Source organism: Apodemus sylvaticus, chromosome 9, assembly GCF_947179515.1.
Source record: "Apodemus sylvaticus chromosome 9, mApoSyl1.1, whole genome shotgun sequence".
In the NCBI taxonomy this organism is placed as follows: domain Eukaryota; kingdom Metazoa; phylum Chordata; class Mammalia; order Rodentia; family Muridae; genus Apodemus; species Apodemus sylvaticus.
In genome coordinates, this window is record NC_067480.1 from 53,133,136 (window position 1) to 53,149,705 (window position 16,570).

Below are 16,570 nucleotides of genomic sequence, written 5' to 3' on the forward strand. Positions count from 1 at the left end.
GGAGGGTACTTAGATAAACCATTTTCTATTCTCCTAGAAAAGGTACAAAAGGCCAGGAAAGATTACATTGTATAGCAATTGAGTTAGTGCAATGTGAGTAAGGAATCTGGAGCACAAACATTGTTACATTAGAGCAAGAGGAAAGAGCAAGAGTAGGAGGAGAGAGCACAGAGAACTGGAGAATGTTTAGAAAGAAGAACCTTTTAGGAGAACTTTCTTACAGAACTTTCATAGAAAACTTTTTAGAGAGAATATGTTAGAGAAAATTTAGAAATAAAGATTAAAATCACTTTTTAAAGTGTCCCTCTTTTTGAAGAGACACAGGAAACCTGCCTTTGCACTTTCCTGCTTCTATAGCACTTAGAGCTCCCCTTCCCCCTTTTCCCATCATAGATGCCTCTGGCCTTTTGGAGAGTGCAAAGAGAGAGGGCCCAGCCTGGCACCAGAATATTGCAATTCCCCTTTTTCATGGTGGCCCTCCCTTCCCCTTAACGATCCGACAGCAGATGCCAGCTTTGGGAACAGACAAAAGGCAACATACCCTAGGCTCAGTGTCACAGAGGCTGACTCTTCTTGATAGATAATCAGCATTTCTCCAGTACAGATGGCTCCTGTCCTTGAGGGACCAAACATCCTTGAAATGATAAGTGGCCCACTCATGGACCATGAGAGTAGGGCAATTAAGTGTCCACAGACAGCTGTGACCAGTTTGTAAAAACAGACTAGTTTCTGACAGCACCATAAAGTTACCTCCCAGGTCAGAAGGATTCCCTCCCAGCTGAACGAATCCACCCCACTGTCTGAAACAAACATTCTCAGGTATGAAGGACAGCTTCCCCTGGTCACCCCACCCCTGCTCCCAGCCACATAACCTGGAAGCCCGAGGATCCCTGCTTATGCGTGCATGAGTGCATGTGTGCGTGTGTGCGTGCGTGCGTGTGTGTGTGTGTGTGTGTGTGTGTGTGTGTGTAAATACTCCAAGCCCCTGGACAAGAGCATTGGGCATCGCATTCCTAACCTGCACAGTGGGGAAGGCTTGCAATCCAGGTCTGACTTGTAAATAAAGGCTCTCTTTGTTATTTTACATCGGACTTGCAATTCTTAGAATTCTTCTGGGGTTCCTCATTCTCCTCCTAAGATTTCAACTAGCAGTCTGGAAGTTAGAGTTCTTGTGGAGATCAAACAAAGGCTACTTTAAAACAGATGTTAATTGCCTAAGCCAGCAGCTTTTAATCCTCAGAATGTACAAGAAAGTTTTTAGGACTTTAGAGGTTATCAACAAGCATTCAGTGTGGTAAAAGAGCCAGAACGTCAGGAGACCATCAGTCTTTAAAGCTACACCTGCGTCTGACTCTGACCCTCTTCAACCTATTCCAGGCCAGGAAGTCCCAGGCAAAAATTAAAGCTGGTTTTGGGGTTGGGGCGTGGCTCTCTCACACATGTTGTTAAAGGAAAATTCAAAATCTCTGTCTCATATCAGAAGAGCCACCTGTTATGAGACAAAAGAAAACAATAAGAATAAGGGACTATTCTATTACCACTAATCTCATAATCTTTTGGTTTTCATTTTACTCTTTAAAACTTTTCTTGCCGGGCCGTGGTGGCGCACGCCTGTAATCCCAGCACTTGGGAGGCAGAGGCAGGTGGATTTCTGAGTTCGAGGCCAGCCTGGTCTACAGAGTGAGTTCCAGGATAGCCAGGGCTACACAAAGAAACCCCATCTCAAAAAAACAAAAAACAAAAAACAAAACAAAACAAAACAAAAAAACCTTTTCTTAAGGTAGAAATATCTCAAAATTTATAAGATTATTATGTATATGTAAACTTTCTGCCATGATACATACAGTCTGAGGGGGTTTTTAAGCACTGCAGAGAGAGAGAGCTTCCTTTTAGGACTTCAGCCATGGAGGAAGGTCAGCTGGGGGCTTTCTCTGACTTTCTGAGCTAGCAGGCTCTCACCCCAGTCTCAGGCTCAGGCTCAGGCTCTCAACTCTTCATCAGTACAATCCAACAACTGAGATTTTGTTAAAAACAATAACTCTCAATACCAATGGACTCAATTCTCTAATAAAAAGACAGAGAATAACAGAATGGATATAAAAACAGGATCCATCCTTCTGCTGCATACATTGACACCAAGAAACATACCTCAACATCAAAGGGATATATTACCTTAAAGTAAAGGTTGCAAAAAGATTTTCCAAGCAAATGGATTCAAGAGGCAAACTGGTGTAACTATTCTAATAGCTAACAAGATAGACTTCAAACAAAAATTAATTAAAAGAGATAAAGGATACTTCATACTCAAAGGAAAAATCCACCAAGATGATATTTCAACTCTTAACATCTTTGCCTCAAATGCAAGGGCACCCACATATGTAAAAGAAACATTTTAAAGCTTAAATCAACATCAAACTTCACACATTAATAGTGACATCCCACTCTTACCAATGAACAGGTCATCAAGACAGAAACCAAACAGAAATAATGGAACTAATAGATGTTATGAATCAAATGGACCTAAAATTATCTACAAAACATTTCACCCAAACACAAAAGAATATATTCTCTTCTCGGTACCTCACAGAACATTCTCCAACACTGATCACATACACAAAGCAATTCTTAACAGATACAAGAAAATTGAAATAATGTGCCATGGATCAAAGCTGGATTTCAACAACAGAAAAAACTGAAAGCCTACAATTCATGGAAACTGAACAACTCTCTACTCAATGACCACTGGGTCAGGGAAGAAATAAATTAAAGACTTTTTAGAATTCAATGAAAATGAAGGCACAACAAACCTAAACTTATGGCACACAATGAAAACAGGTAAGAAGAAAGTTCAAAGCACTAAGTGCCTTAGTAAAGGAATTCAAGAGATCTGACACTAGCAACTTTAAAACATCTTAAAGCTTTAGAACAAAAAGAAGGAAACACCGAAGAGGAGTGGAAATAATCAAACTCAGGGCTGAAATCAATAAAATAGAAACAAAGAGAACAATACAAAGAATCAGAGAAACAAAGAGCTGGGTCTTTGAGTAAGTCAACAAGATAGACAAACCCTTTTCCAAACTAAATAAAAGACAAAGATACAGTTTCCAAATTAACAACTCAGAAAAAAATGGGAGACATAACAACAGACACCAAGGAAATCCAAAGAATTGTTTGGTCATACTTCAAAACCCTGTATTCACAAAATTAAAAAACCTAAAGAAATGGAAGATCTTCTTGATACCACTTACCAAAGTTAAGTCAAGATCAGATAAACAATTTAAATATACCTATAATCCCTAAAGAAATAAAAGCAATCATTAAAAGTCTACCAACTAAAAAAAGCCCAGGACAAAACGGTTTTAGTGCAGAATTCTATCAGACTTTCAAAGATGAGCTAATGCCAATACAATTTAAATTATTCCACAAAATAGAAACTGAAGGAACATTGCTCAATTCATTTTATGAGGCCACAGTCACATTGATATGCAAACACAAAAAGATTCAACAAAGAAAGAAAATTTCCCTTATAAACATTGATGAAAAAATACTCAATAAAATTCAAACCAAATCTAAGAACAGACCAAAAAGATCATCCACCATGATCAAGTAGGCTTCATCCCAGAGAGGCAGGGATGGTTCAACATTTAAAAATTCATCAGTGTATAAACAAACTTTTATTTATACTTTATATTTTTATTCATCAGTGTATAAACAAATAAATCATTGTATAAACAAACTGAAAGGAAAACAAAACATATGATCATCTCATTAGAGGCTGAAAAAGCCTTGACAAAATCCAACTCACATTCACAATAAAAGTCTTAAAGAGGCTAGAGATATGGCTCAGCAGTTAAGAGCACTGACTGCTCTTCTGAAGGTGCTGAGTTCAAATCCCAGCAACCACATGGTGGCTCACAACCATCTGTAATGAGATCTGATGCCCTCTTCTGGTGTGTCTGAAGACAGCTACAGTGTACTGATATATAATAAATAAATAGTTAAAAAAATGAAAAAATAAGTCTTGGAAAGATCAGGGATACAAGGGACATACCTAAACATAATAAAGGCGATTTACAGCAAGCCTTTCATCAATATCAAATTAATGGAGAGAAACATAAAGCAATTCCACTAAAATTAGAAACAAAATAAAGCTGTCCACTCTCTCCATACCTATTCAATATGACTTTGATGTTCTAGCTAGAGCAATAAGACAAATAAAAGAGATCAAGGGGATACAAATTGGAAAGAAAGAAGTCTAAGTATTGATATTTGCAGATGATATGACAGAATAGATATGTGATCCCCAACAATTCTACCAGAGAACTCCAACAGCTGATAAACACTTTCAGCAAAGTGGCTGTATACAAAATTAACTTTTAAAAAAAATCATTAGCAAATGACAAACAGGCTGAGAAAGAAATCAGGGAAACAGCAACCTTCACAATAGACACAAATAATAAAATATCTTGGGGTAACTCTAACTAAGCAAGTGAAAGACCTATATAATAAAAACTTCAAGTCTTTTGAAGAAGGAAATTGAAGAATATATCAGAAAATGAAAAGATCTCCCATGATCATGGATCAGAAGAATTAACATTGTAAAAATGGCTATTTTTCTAAAAGCAATCTACAGATTCAACACATTCTCCATCAAAATTCCAGAGCAATTCTTTACAGACCTTGAAGAAACAATACTCAACTTCACATGGAAAAGCAAAAAACCCAGGATAGCTAAAACAATCCTATACAATAAAAGAACTTCCAGAGTTATCACCATCCCTAATTTCAATACTACAGAGCTGTAGTAATAAATACCATATAGTATTGGCATAAAAACAGACACACTGATCAATAGAACCCAATTAAAGACTTAGGCACAAATCCATACACCTATGGACACCTGATATTTGATAAAGAAGCCAGAAATGTACAATAGAAAAAAAGAAAGCATCTTCAACAAATGATGCTGGTCTAACTGGATATCTATATGTAGAAGAATCCAAATAGATCCATATCTATCACCCTGCACAAAACTCAAGTCCAAATGGATTAAAGACTTCAACATAAAACCAGATACTCTGAACCTACTAGAAGAAAAAGTGGGGACTATCCTTGAATGCATTGAATGACAACTTCCTCAATAGAACACCAACAGCACAGGAACTAAGATCAATAATTAATAAGTGGAACCTCATGAAACTGAAAAGCCTTACATAAGCATTTCAGTTTCATGAGGTTCCACTTATTAATTATTGTCAGAATGACTAAGATAAAACACAAGTGACAGCTCACGCTAGCCAGGATGTGGAACAAGAAGAACACTCCTCCATTGTTGGTGAGACGGAAAACTGTACAGCTACTCATCCTAAGTGAGATAACCCAGACCTAGAAAGACAAACATGGTATGTATTCAATTATAAGTGGATATCAGCTTGTAAGGCAAAGGACTCCCACCATCTACAGTACAATACAGCATCCCACAGAATGGAAAAGATTCACCAACTCCACATCAGACGGAGGGCTAATATCTAAAATATATAAAGAACTCAAGAAACTAGACATCAACAAACCAAATAACCCAATTAAAAAAATGGGTACAGATCTAAACAGGTAATTCTCAACAGAAGATCTCAAATGTCAGAAAAACACTAAAAGAAATGTTCAGCATCTTTAGTCATCAGGGAAATGCAAATCAAAACAACTCTGAGATTCCATCGTATACCTGTCAGAATGACTAAGATAAAAATACAAGTGACGGCTCACACTAGCCAGGATGTGGAATAAGAACACTCCTCCATTGTTGGTGAGACGGAAAACTGTACAGCTACTTTGAAAATCAATATGGCGGCTTCTCAGAAAATTGGGGCTCAATATACCCGAATGCCCAGCTATACCATTCCTGTACATATATGTAAAAGATGGTCCATCATATTACAAGGACACTTGCTCAACTATATTCAAAGCAGTTTTATTGATAATAGCCAGAAACTGGAAAAAACTTAAATGACCCTCAATTGAAGACTGGGTAAGGAAATGTGGTTGATTTACACAGTGGAATATTACTCAACTGTTAAAAAAACTATTAATAATTTCATAAAATTTGCAAGCAAATGGATTGTACTAAAAAAAAAAAATCATCTATAGCCAGGTGGTGGTGGCGCACGCCTGTAATCCCAGCACTCTGGGAGGCAGAGGCAGGCAGATTTCTGAGTTCGAGGCCAGCCTGGTCTACAGAGTGAGTTCCAGGCCAGCTAGGGCTATACAGAGAAACCCTGTCTCAAAAAAACCAAATCAAAAACAAAAAACAAAAAAACAAAAAATAAAAAAATAAAAAAAAAATCATCCTAAGTGAGATAACCCAGACCTAGAAAGACAAACATGATATGTACTCAATTATAAGTGGATATCAGCTGTAAAGTAAAAGATAATCATGCTATATAACTCACACATCCAGAGAGGCTAAGTAACCAGGAGGGTTTAAGGGGTAATGCAAGGATCTCCCTGGGAAGGGGAAAGAGAATAGATTTTACTGGTATACTGGGGGAAGGTGGGGTTGGGAATAAGAGGGATGGGGGTAGGAGAAAATATTGGGTTCAATGACTGGAAAATACCAGGCATTTTGGAGGCAAGGTGGAAACCTAGTGCAGTGGAAACTCCATGGAGAGTTAGGTCAATCTACAATAGTGACCTTAGCAAACACTCCTAGTGATGCGGGTTCTTGGAACCTGAACCAGCCATCTTCCAATAAGCAGGCAAATCTCAAGTAGAGGGTTTAGGATGCTAATCCAGCCACAAAATCTTCAACCTATTGTTTGTTCTACCTGAAGAATGTTCTAGGGCTGCAGCCTAGCATAATCAGCATCAAAGATACCAGAAAGACTGATGGTAGATACCAGCAACTGATGGGAGCAGAAGCAAAATCCCAGAGCCATGCTGGGCAGTGGTGGCGCATGCCTGTAATCGCAGCACTCTGGGAGGCAGAGGCTGGTGGATTTCTGAGTTCGAGGCCAGCCTGGTCTACAGAGTGAGTTCCAGGACAGCCAGGGCTATACAGAGAAACCCTGTCTCAAAAAAAAAAAAAAAAAAAAAAAAAATCCCAGAGCCAAACATTAGCCAGAGCTCAGGAAGTCCTGCAGAGGAAGCGGGGAGAGGACTGTAGGAACCGAGAGGTCAGGGACACCATGAGAACATGAAAATCAACTGACTAGGACTCATGGGGCTCACAGAGATCAGGGAGCCTGTAGAGGTCTGCCCGAGGTCCTGTGTGTGTATGTTATGGTTGAATAGTTTGGTGTTCTTGTGGGAATCCAAACAGTGGAAGTGGGGACTGTCCCTGACTCTTTTGCCTTCTTACGGGACCCTTTTCCTCCTACTGGGTTACCTGTCCAGCCTTGATGTGATGGTGAATGCCTAATCTTATTGTAGCTTGTTATGGTGTGTTTGGTTGATGTCCTTGGAGGCCTGCTCTTTTCTGAGGAGAGGAAGGTGGGAGTGGATCTGGGGGAGAGGAGAGGTAGTAGGAAAATACTAGGGAGAGGAAACTGCATTTGGGATGTGATATAAAAAACAAGAATTTAAAAAGAAGGAAGGGAGGGATGGAGGGATAGAGGGACAGAGGGACGGAGGGACGGACAAACAAACTAGGGTGGCTGGGCAGTGGTGGTGCATACCTTTAATCCCAGCACTCAGGAGGCAGAGGCAGGCAGATCTTCAAGTTTGAGGCCAGCCTAGTCTCCAGAATGAGTTCTAGGACAGCCAGGGCTACACAAAGAAATCCTGTTTCAAAGAACCAAACAAACAAACAAACAAATACACAAAAAGGAACTAATTTAGCATGATTAATTCACATTGTTAAATACATAATACTCATTAGTTATAAAATATTCTCACCATTTGTACAGTAGAATTTCCCAAACACTGAAGGTCATATTGAATAGGTTGCCCATTTTGGTCCAAAAGATGAAATTGCTCTTCATGAAGGGCCTGTGTGTCAGTCAGGGTCTCTGGCATATCCTGTGATGTGAGTGAATCATGTGTTTTAGGAGCAGTAACAGGCAAAATGGTAGGGGGATCATTTTGTCCAAAGGAAGGATCCCCAGAGTCCATAGAGGTCAGATGCTTTTGAAAAGAAAAAAAAAATTTACTTCAGTCTTCGTAAAATATACCAGATTTTGCAATTTCTAAAAATAAAAGACTGTATACTAAACATAGATAGACATTTATGTTACAGTTAATTTTCCACTTTACTTTTGCAACGAAAGTTTTTTTTTTCTTTTTTACTTTTTATGTTTTTTAGGCAGAGTATCTCTGCCTAAAACTGTCCTGAAACTCTCACTGTAGACCAGGCTGGCCTGGACTTACAGAGATCCGCCTTCCTCTGCCTCTGCCTCCTGAGCACTGGGATGGAAGGTGTGCACCACGATGCCCAGATGCCCAGGGACTGTGGGTATTTTCAGGGCTGGATATTGAGCCCAGGACCTCCTACATGCTAGGTGAACTATTTACACTGAGCTACATTCTGCCCCAAAGTTTTCTGAAGCCAGTGGTTCTCACCTTCCTAACACTGTGACCTTTAATGCAGTAACTCATGTTGTGGTGACCCCAACCATATGATTATTTTCATTGCTACTTCTTAACTGTAATTTTACTACTGTTATGAACTGTAAATAATTTGTTTTTGGAAGACCCTGTGAAAGGGTCATTCAACTCCAAAATGGGTTATGACCCACAAGCTAAAAACAGCTGTCCTAAGTAAAATCTTTGACTTTTATATTTTTTAAGTCCTATTTCCTCAGGGATGCTTTTGAACAAAGTGAAATATAATTTAGAAAATATATTCTGAGTACACAAATTTTATGACTATACCTAAGCATAAAAATTCTATATCACTAAATTAAATATATGATAGATATGTTAAAAAAAAAAAAACTTTTTGAAACAGTATCTCAAATATGCATCCCCGGCCTGACCTTAATCCTCTCCTGTGTCTCTGAATGCCAGAGAGCAAGTGTGCACCTCCATTCCTGGCACTGTGAAAACCTTGTATCACTGTGAGAACAACTAGCTATTCTTTAAGCTAACAAGTTGCTAAATGTCACGCCTGCCGCATGTTCTAAGATGAGCACATTTCCCGGTGAGCCCCTACCTCCAGGCCCCGAGCTTCTCCTTCTGACTTCCCACCATCGTCGCAGCTGCCTCCTAACGAGTGACGCTGTGCCATGCTGGCTTCACCTTCAGTTCCATTTTCTCCAATTAGTTCATGGCTGAAAGATTAAACACCTGGTCAACAGTACAATCAATGATGCTTTATGGGGATGTTAATCCTAAGTAAAATTTTCATCTTCCATAAATATGGTCTCTTATACAATTTAAGTAAAATAATTTCCTTTCTATAGATAGAAAATTACTGTTTTTGTCAATTAATTTGCCAAGGCACCAGAATGCATTTAAGGCAAATTAAATATCAGGGTTACATAGTTCCCTCATTCTGTCCTAATTACAGCCTAGGTTTGCTCACTAAAATTGAATTTGTGTTCTAAAGTTATGTTATACTCACTGCACATACTTGATGAAATAAGTTAAATTTTATGGGTTGTGTGTAACCTAGACAACATGACATAATTCTTGAAAAGATGCACGCATGAGAACACGTGTCCCTCAGAACGTGTTTATCTACATGGCCTCCTGCAGCTTTAGAAAGCATGCCTTGGTGCGGACGGGATTACACATACATGACAATATGTGTCCCACGAGATATGTTAACTATGCAGCATCACATAATTTTAGAAAAGATGCTTTGGGGCTGACAGGATTATGTACCCATGGAAATATGTGTCCTACAAAATACATTCCAAAAACTCTAGTGGATGTCTAAAACCTCAGAAAAGACCAAATCCTTCATGTGCATTTCTATATCAGCATTTCTATACTAGGTCTATTAGGCACAATAAAAGATAGGTAATAACAATAATAAAACAGAATGATTAACACTATGCTATCACTATGCTATAATAAAAATTATTCCTAGGATTTCCCGTTTAGTATTTTCTTTCTTTTTTTTTTTTTTTTCTTTTTTGGAGACAGGGTTTCTCTGTGTAGCCTTGGCTGTCCTGGAACTCACTCTGTAGACCAGGCTGGCCTCGAACTCAGAAATCCGCCTGCTTCTGCCTCCCGAGTGCTGGGACTAAAGGCATATGCCACCACCGCCCGGCCCGTTTAGTATTTTCTAGTCAAGACTGGTCACAGGAAATCAAAATTACAAAAAGTGATGTGCCTACAAGATGGTTCAGTAGGGAAAGTCATCTGGTTTCTACATGAACGCAGTGGTACACGTACACACACACCCTGCCCACAATTAACAATAAAAAAGGTTTTTTTAAGTTAAAGTTTCAGATAAGGGAAAACTACCAGACATATTTATGTAACCAACCAAAGATGAGTTTGTAAGGCCCTACCACTGAAGACACAACAGACTTTTTATTGTAGTACCTGGAGAACTCAACCTAGAACTGACCTGAGAGCTTCCTGTCTACAAGCTAGTTTACAGTGTGCTAGAAGGTACTATTCTGACCAGTGGGAGGAAAAAGGCATTCATGGACATACTCAATAGTGGACCCTTAGACCCTGTATGCTATAATAGTGAGCTAACAGGTGAGATGTGCTCACTGGTACATCAGTGGCATTGTTGTCATGGAGGTAACCAACTGCTTCCTAATTGGATTTGAGGTCCACTCTATAGGAGGGACATTTGGTACTCTAAACCTAGTCAAAAGCCCACGGCTAGAGAGGCCATAGCTGCTACAAGGAAACCTGCTATTGTTCTGCTAAGTGAACATAAACTGCCTTCTAAATATGTTTAGAGCCAGAGATTTGTGCTGCTCTCAATTCTGATCAGGAGAGCTTTCTTCTGCAATGGGTTGCAGTCAAAGTACTCAGACTTGGAGAATATTGAATGCTCAGCCCCAAATGGGATATTTAATCCATTCTACCTTCCCCTCAAGGCTCAAGAAATACCATGAAAGGAACATAGGAGCCAGGGGATGGGAATGAGTACCATGAAATGTCCTCTGGGCATAACATGGTCATTGCCCTCATGAACTTCTCATAGCTATGGTTATCTGCAAACAAACACACAAACAAAAAACAAACAAGCTAATCAATATTCTACCATGGATGGCAGAGGTGTTCACAAGGCTCAATCCTTAGCTGAGGAGCTATTGACACTTGAAATCTCCTGGACAATAGTGAGTAAGTTTTCTTCAGGTTTGGCCTCTGGTAGCACTAGCTGGACTCAGTGAATTACGAAGGCCAGTGGAACAAGTATTGAGGATGTCTGGAGGAAGTGGAATTTGAGTTAGCTATGATCAAGATACTATGTATGTATGTATGTATGAAACTATCAAAGAATAATTTTTTAAATTCTGAAGAAGACAACAATGGTAATTTTAACATTCTGATCTCCCTATCTCCTCCAGTTGTGCATGGTTAAACATAGTTAGAATCCGAGTAATCAGGAGGCTAAGAAGGGAAGATTGAGTTCTAGGATTATATATGTAACAGCTAACAACCTGGGTTACATGAGACCTATCTTAAAGTTAAAACCAAACACTCATACTACCTAGTATTAGCTTGACAAACTTGGAAATGAGAAATTATGCATAATATAAACTTTGAGGCACTTGGGCCTAGTACCCTACAGCCAGCTGTCAGCCAGCACAAGCCAGAGCTCAGTAAGTTTATTCAGACTATCTGATCTGGCCATCTTAGACTACTATGGGCTTCTTGGTCCGGTCTTTTTATCCAAAACCACAAAAAGGTTCTTCTGAAGTCTTCCCACCACTGACCTTGGTGTTATATTGTTGGCACTTTGTGGTACAGCATGCCCACTCCTTTTGAGAACTGTGAATAATGGGCTGGTTTCCCAGTGGCAATCATCCCTTTATCTGTTGGTCTCACCATACCTAAATAAAAAAAAAAGTCATGAACACATGAATGCAAAGATCCTAAATAAGATCACAGTGAACAAACTCAGTAATGTCTACAAGAAAACAATTCTCTGATGGGACCTAAGATGGCTCAGTGGGTAAAGAAAGTTGCTCACTGCCAAGCCTGCCAATCCCTACTGGATTCCTAGAACCCAGACAGGAAACGGAGACAGCTAAGTCCTACAAACTGATCTCTGACCTCCTTATATGCATACAAACACATGAATACACATGCATACACTAAATAAGTCAGTAAATCAATAACAGGTTTACATGCAAACAAAACACCCATATACACAAAATAAAATAATCAGCCTAATAAAACCCTGGTATCACTAAATTCTTTTCTTTTAAAGATTTATTTATTTATATGAGTACACTGCTGCTCTCTTTAGACACACTGGAAGAGGGCATCAGATCCCATTACAGATGGTTGTAAGCTATCTTGTGGTTGCTGGGAATTGAACTCAGGACATTTGGAAGAGCAGTCAGTGCTCTTAACTGCTGAGCCATCTCTCTAGCCCAGAACAGATATTCTTATTCCAGTTTCTTAAGTATTGATAAAGTATAGCTGATTCCTTCCTTCATCCATCCTTCATCCATCAAACTCTCCATTATACCTATTGGATGTCAATGAACTCAGAGTGTTGTTCTTCAATCTTTAAGCCATAGACACTCATTTCTCAAAAATCTGAACACAAGACAATCTCAATTAACAAATAATCTTTCTCCTTTTCTTATATTTCTGCCAGCATATATATGTTTTTTTTTTTTATTTTAAACATTCTAACTGGGGTAATATCAAGTCCCATAGTATTATCAATTTGAATCTCCCTGTTGGCTACAGGTGCTTACTGAACATTTAAAAAAGAATTCTTAGCAATTTATGTTTTTTCCTTGTGAACTTTCTGTTTTGTTTTACTCAAGATTTTTGACTGGACTACTTGGTTTTTTGGTGTTTAGCTTTTTAAGTTATTTGTATATTCTAGACACAGCCCTCTGTCAGACATAGTTCATACATAAGTTCAGAGCAGTTATGACTGCATGTGTAAGATTTACACAAGAATAGAAAGAAATGGGAGCCATAAAGCTCTACACACACACACACACACACACCGGCTGCTGGGCAGTGGTGGTGCACACCTTTAATCCCAGCACTTGTGAGGCAGAGATAGGTGGATCTCTGAATTTGAGGCCAGCCTGGTCTACAAAGTAAGTTCCAGAACAGCTAGAGCTACACAGAGAAAGGCTGACTCAAAAATACAAAGGAAGAAGGAGCATGTGTAGGAACAGGAGGAGGAGGAAGAAAAGCTCCACCCTTCAACAGCTGAAACTGATGGCTCCCAATGGGTGAGAGATTCAACCCTTGAGAAGTCGTCTATCTCCAGTGGATGGCTCTACACCTAATGCTCACTGGCAGCACTAAAACGACTCAATGGGTTAAAACAGAGGTTGGGGGAGGGGGAAACAAAGAAGAAGAGGAAGAGGAAGACAAGGAGGAGGTGCTGGCCAGGCATTGGTGGCCCATGTCTTTAGTCCCACGCTTGAGAGGCAGAGACAGGTGAATCTCTGTTAATTCAGGACCAACCTAGTCTACAAATTGAGTTCCAGGACAGCCAGAACCACACAGAGAAACTCTGTCTCCAAAAACCAAAAACCAAAACCAAACCAACCACCAACCAACCAAACCAAAAAACCCACCACCACCACCACCACCACCAAAAAAAAAAAAAAAAAACACCCCAAAAGGACAACTTATGAAGAAACAAAGTTTAAAAAGTTACTACCTTCAGGCAGTGGCTCAAGTTTCACATCCAGATTCCTATGTTATTTTGTCTCAGAAATGCCCTTTATGTTCATTGACCGTCTTCTTTTGGGGCACTAAATTATAACAGTGCCAGTCTTGTGTACGTGAAAGCTGTACTGTGCCTTCACGGTAGCATGTTCTCTGTAAGGAAATGGTGGTTAGTGTATATTTTAATTACATAATTTTATTTATTATCAGGCTAATATGGTAGAGCCTTATTCCACTCAGGTGAAAAAAGCTCATCTAAGACTGACCAGTGCTTGTGTCCTGGGATAGGTGACCTTCGTCCCCGATTCCTCATCTACAACTACAGCTTTCAGGACCAACAGCCTGCAGTTATCACTGAAACAATGATTTCTACAGCCACATTTTCTTCCCTCAATGGAAGTGACTAGCAGTGGAGCATCTCTGGGAGCCACAAGAAGCCTGAAATAAAGTCCCCACACCTGCGCCTACAACCTATAATCCCAGGCCTGACAGATACAAAGAGCATTAAGGATGGGGAACACTAATAAACTCCAGAAAGCCCGCTTTTCTTTTTCTGGGAAACTGCTTTCTAGGAGGTTTGTATCACTTTACAAAGTAGACTTTCTTCTATATCAAAGGTAAAGGTTACAAGACTGGAGAGGTTGTTCAGTACTTATGAACACATACTGCTTTCCGCAGAGGACCAGAGCACAATTGGGATCAACACCCATGTGAAGTGGGTCACAACACCTGCAGCCCCAGCTCCAGATGTGATGCCTTTTTCTGGCCTCTGTGTGCATAAACCACAAACAAGACAAACATAATTAAAAATCTTTTTTAAAAATAAAGGTTTGGAAGAAATGGTACAATTAGTGCTTCTGTGATTTTACTTTATAAAATCACATGCACATGGTGAATTCATGGGAGAGGGCTAGAGATTAGTCAGGATATTTCTCTAGAAGGGGCAATATATTTGTTCAAAACATTAAGGGCAATCTCTCAGGTATACTTTCTGAAAAACTATTAACATCAATCTTGTTGTGTTTCCACCATAACCTTTATGGACTAAAATACATCCTTTAAAACCAATAATCCAAGCCAGGTGTAGGGGCAAACAACTTTAGTCTCAGCACTAAAAGGCCAGGGTGGGCAGATCCAACTTTTTACTTTCTGTAGAAAAGTTAAAGATTATGTTTAAAATATCTTTTATTTAAGGGTTTGTCTTCCCTAAAAACGTCTATAATCTTGATTTCTATAGATTTTTTTTTTTTTTTTTGAGACAGGGTCTCTGTGTAGCCCTGGCTGTCCCAGAACTCACGCGGTAGACCAGGCTGACCTCAAACAGAGATCCGCCTGCCTCTCCCTCCTGAGTACTCGAATTAAAGGCCTGCACCACCACCACCACCCAACAACCTCTACAGCTCTTACCCTGCACACACAAACCTTTTTCTTTGCTCTTTGAGAGCTTAAATATTACTTAACACATGATTTTCCACTGACTCTGCGGTGATTTGATTGACTGTTTAATGGTAAGTGGAGTATAGTGGCTCCCTGCCCTCTTACCCTTGGGTATAGTTGTGAGCCCATATGTATACCTGAAATCAAGTGAATGTGGTCTCTGAAATAGCTTGTTGTGCTGCTGATGTTACTACGCTAGCCTATAGCTTTTCTTTCCAAATTATGAATTTCGTCATTTGACTTAAACGCTTTTTAGCTTCTCTTTGGCACATGTGAATTGCCACCATCACCACTTTTGCACTAACTGTATCACAAGGTCTGTGATAACGACTTAATAACCAAAGCCTGCTACCTGCACTGGTGAGCAGCAGTGAGTGGACACTCTCCCCGGACACACAAACGATTCATATCCCAGGGAGAATGGCACAAGACATCACGTTACTGGGAAAGACATACAATCTCAAACTCATTATTTCTATGATTTCCACTTCCTATTGACAGCAGGTAACCAAAACTGAGGGACACAAACCCTATGGATAAAAGGAAACTATGGTAATTGTCTTAAAGCCCCAGAACTTGGGCCACGAAGCAGCTGAGCAGTGGGGTGTTTGCCTGGGACACACAAAGCCCTGAGATTAATTCCAGAACTTTAGACTCAAGGTTCGAAACAAGCAACAAGCAAGTGTGGCTGGTTGTGGGCAGTATAGTCCCAGTATTCAGGAGGTAGACGTAGGTGAGCCTAGAGTTCAAAGTTAATCTGGGGAAACAGTCAATTCAAATCCATCATGAACTACAAAGGGACCCTGTCTTAAAAGAAAAACAACAAAAAGCAAAAACAAAAAAATCCCCAAACCCAAACCAACCAAATAAAAATCCCTAAAACAAAAAACAACAACAAACAAAACCAAAAATCAAGAGACTGTAAGAAAAAGAAATCTTTTTCCATGTTGAGGATTCTCTAGATAACAGTGAGTCTTCATGAGGCCCCCAGTAAATGAATCCCCAGTTTGCAGTTGATATAAACTAAAGAAAGCCAACAGCCTAGCATCAGCTATCTCGGTAAGCCTGGAAGCAGCAGCAGCTATGACACAGAAGTCGCTATTGAAAAAGCTCCTCCTGGGTATTCTTAGCCACTTGCTTTTCCTTCACTTAATACTTTAGCCAAGTAAAAATTATATTTTAGTGAATTCAAGATGTGTGCTTTGCAAACTGAACTCTTTCCTTGAGTAATTCATCTTCTGTATCTTCCTAGTCATAGTTTTCCATTCAAACTAAGATTAAAAAAAAAATCTATTGACTTCCCAGTATTGTTAATCTAATGAGTCCAAACTAAAGGAAGTTTAAACCGCTGCTT

The 16,570-nt window shown here is 39.5% G+C and overlaps 1 protein-coding gene across 2 annotated transcripts in view; it reads right to left on the reverse strand.

The window, feature by feature from the left end:
* Carf (calcium responsive transcription factor) overlaps nucleotides 1-16,570 on the reverse strand; it is a 50,998-nt gene that overhangs the window by 33,037 nt on the left and 1,391 nt on the right. The window contains exons 2-5 of one of the 2 annotated variants that reach the window (XM_052192341.1): nucleotides 13,772-13,932; nucleotides 11,844-11,960; nucleotides 9,146-9,263; nucleotides 7,891-8,013 (exon numbers count right to left, since the gene is read on the reverse strand). In XM_052192341.1, the coding sequence (XP_052048301.1) occupies nucleotides 7,891-8,013; nucleotides 9,146-9,220 (198 nt within the window). In that variant the 5' untranslated portion in view covers nucleotides 9,221-9,263; nucleotides 11,844-11,960; nucleotides 13,772-13,932. Of the gene's footprint in view, nucleotides 1-7,890; nucleotides 8,119-9,145; nucleotides 9,264-11,843; nucleotides 11,961-13,771; nucleotides 13,933-16,570 lie in introns of both variants that reach the window. The other variant, XM_052192340.1, reaches the window with a different exon arrangement.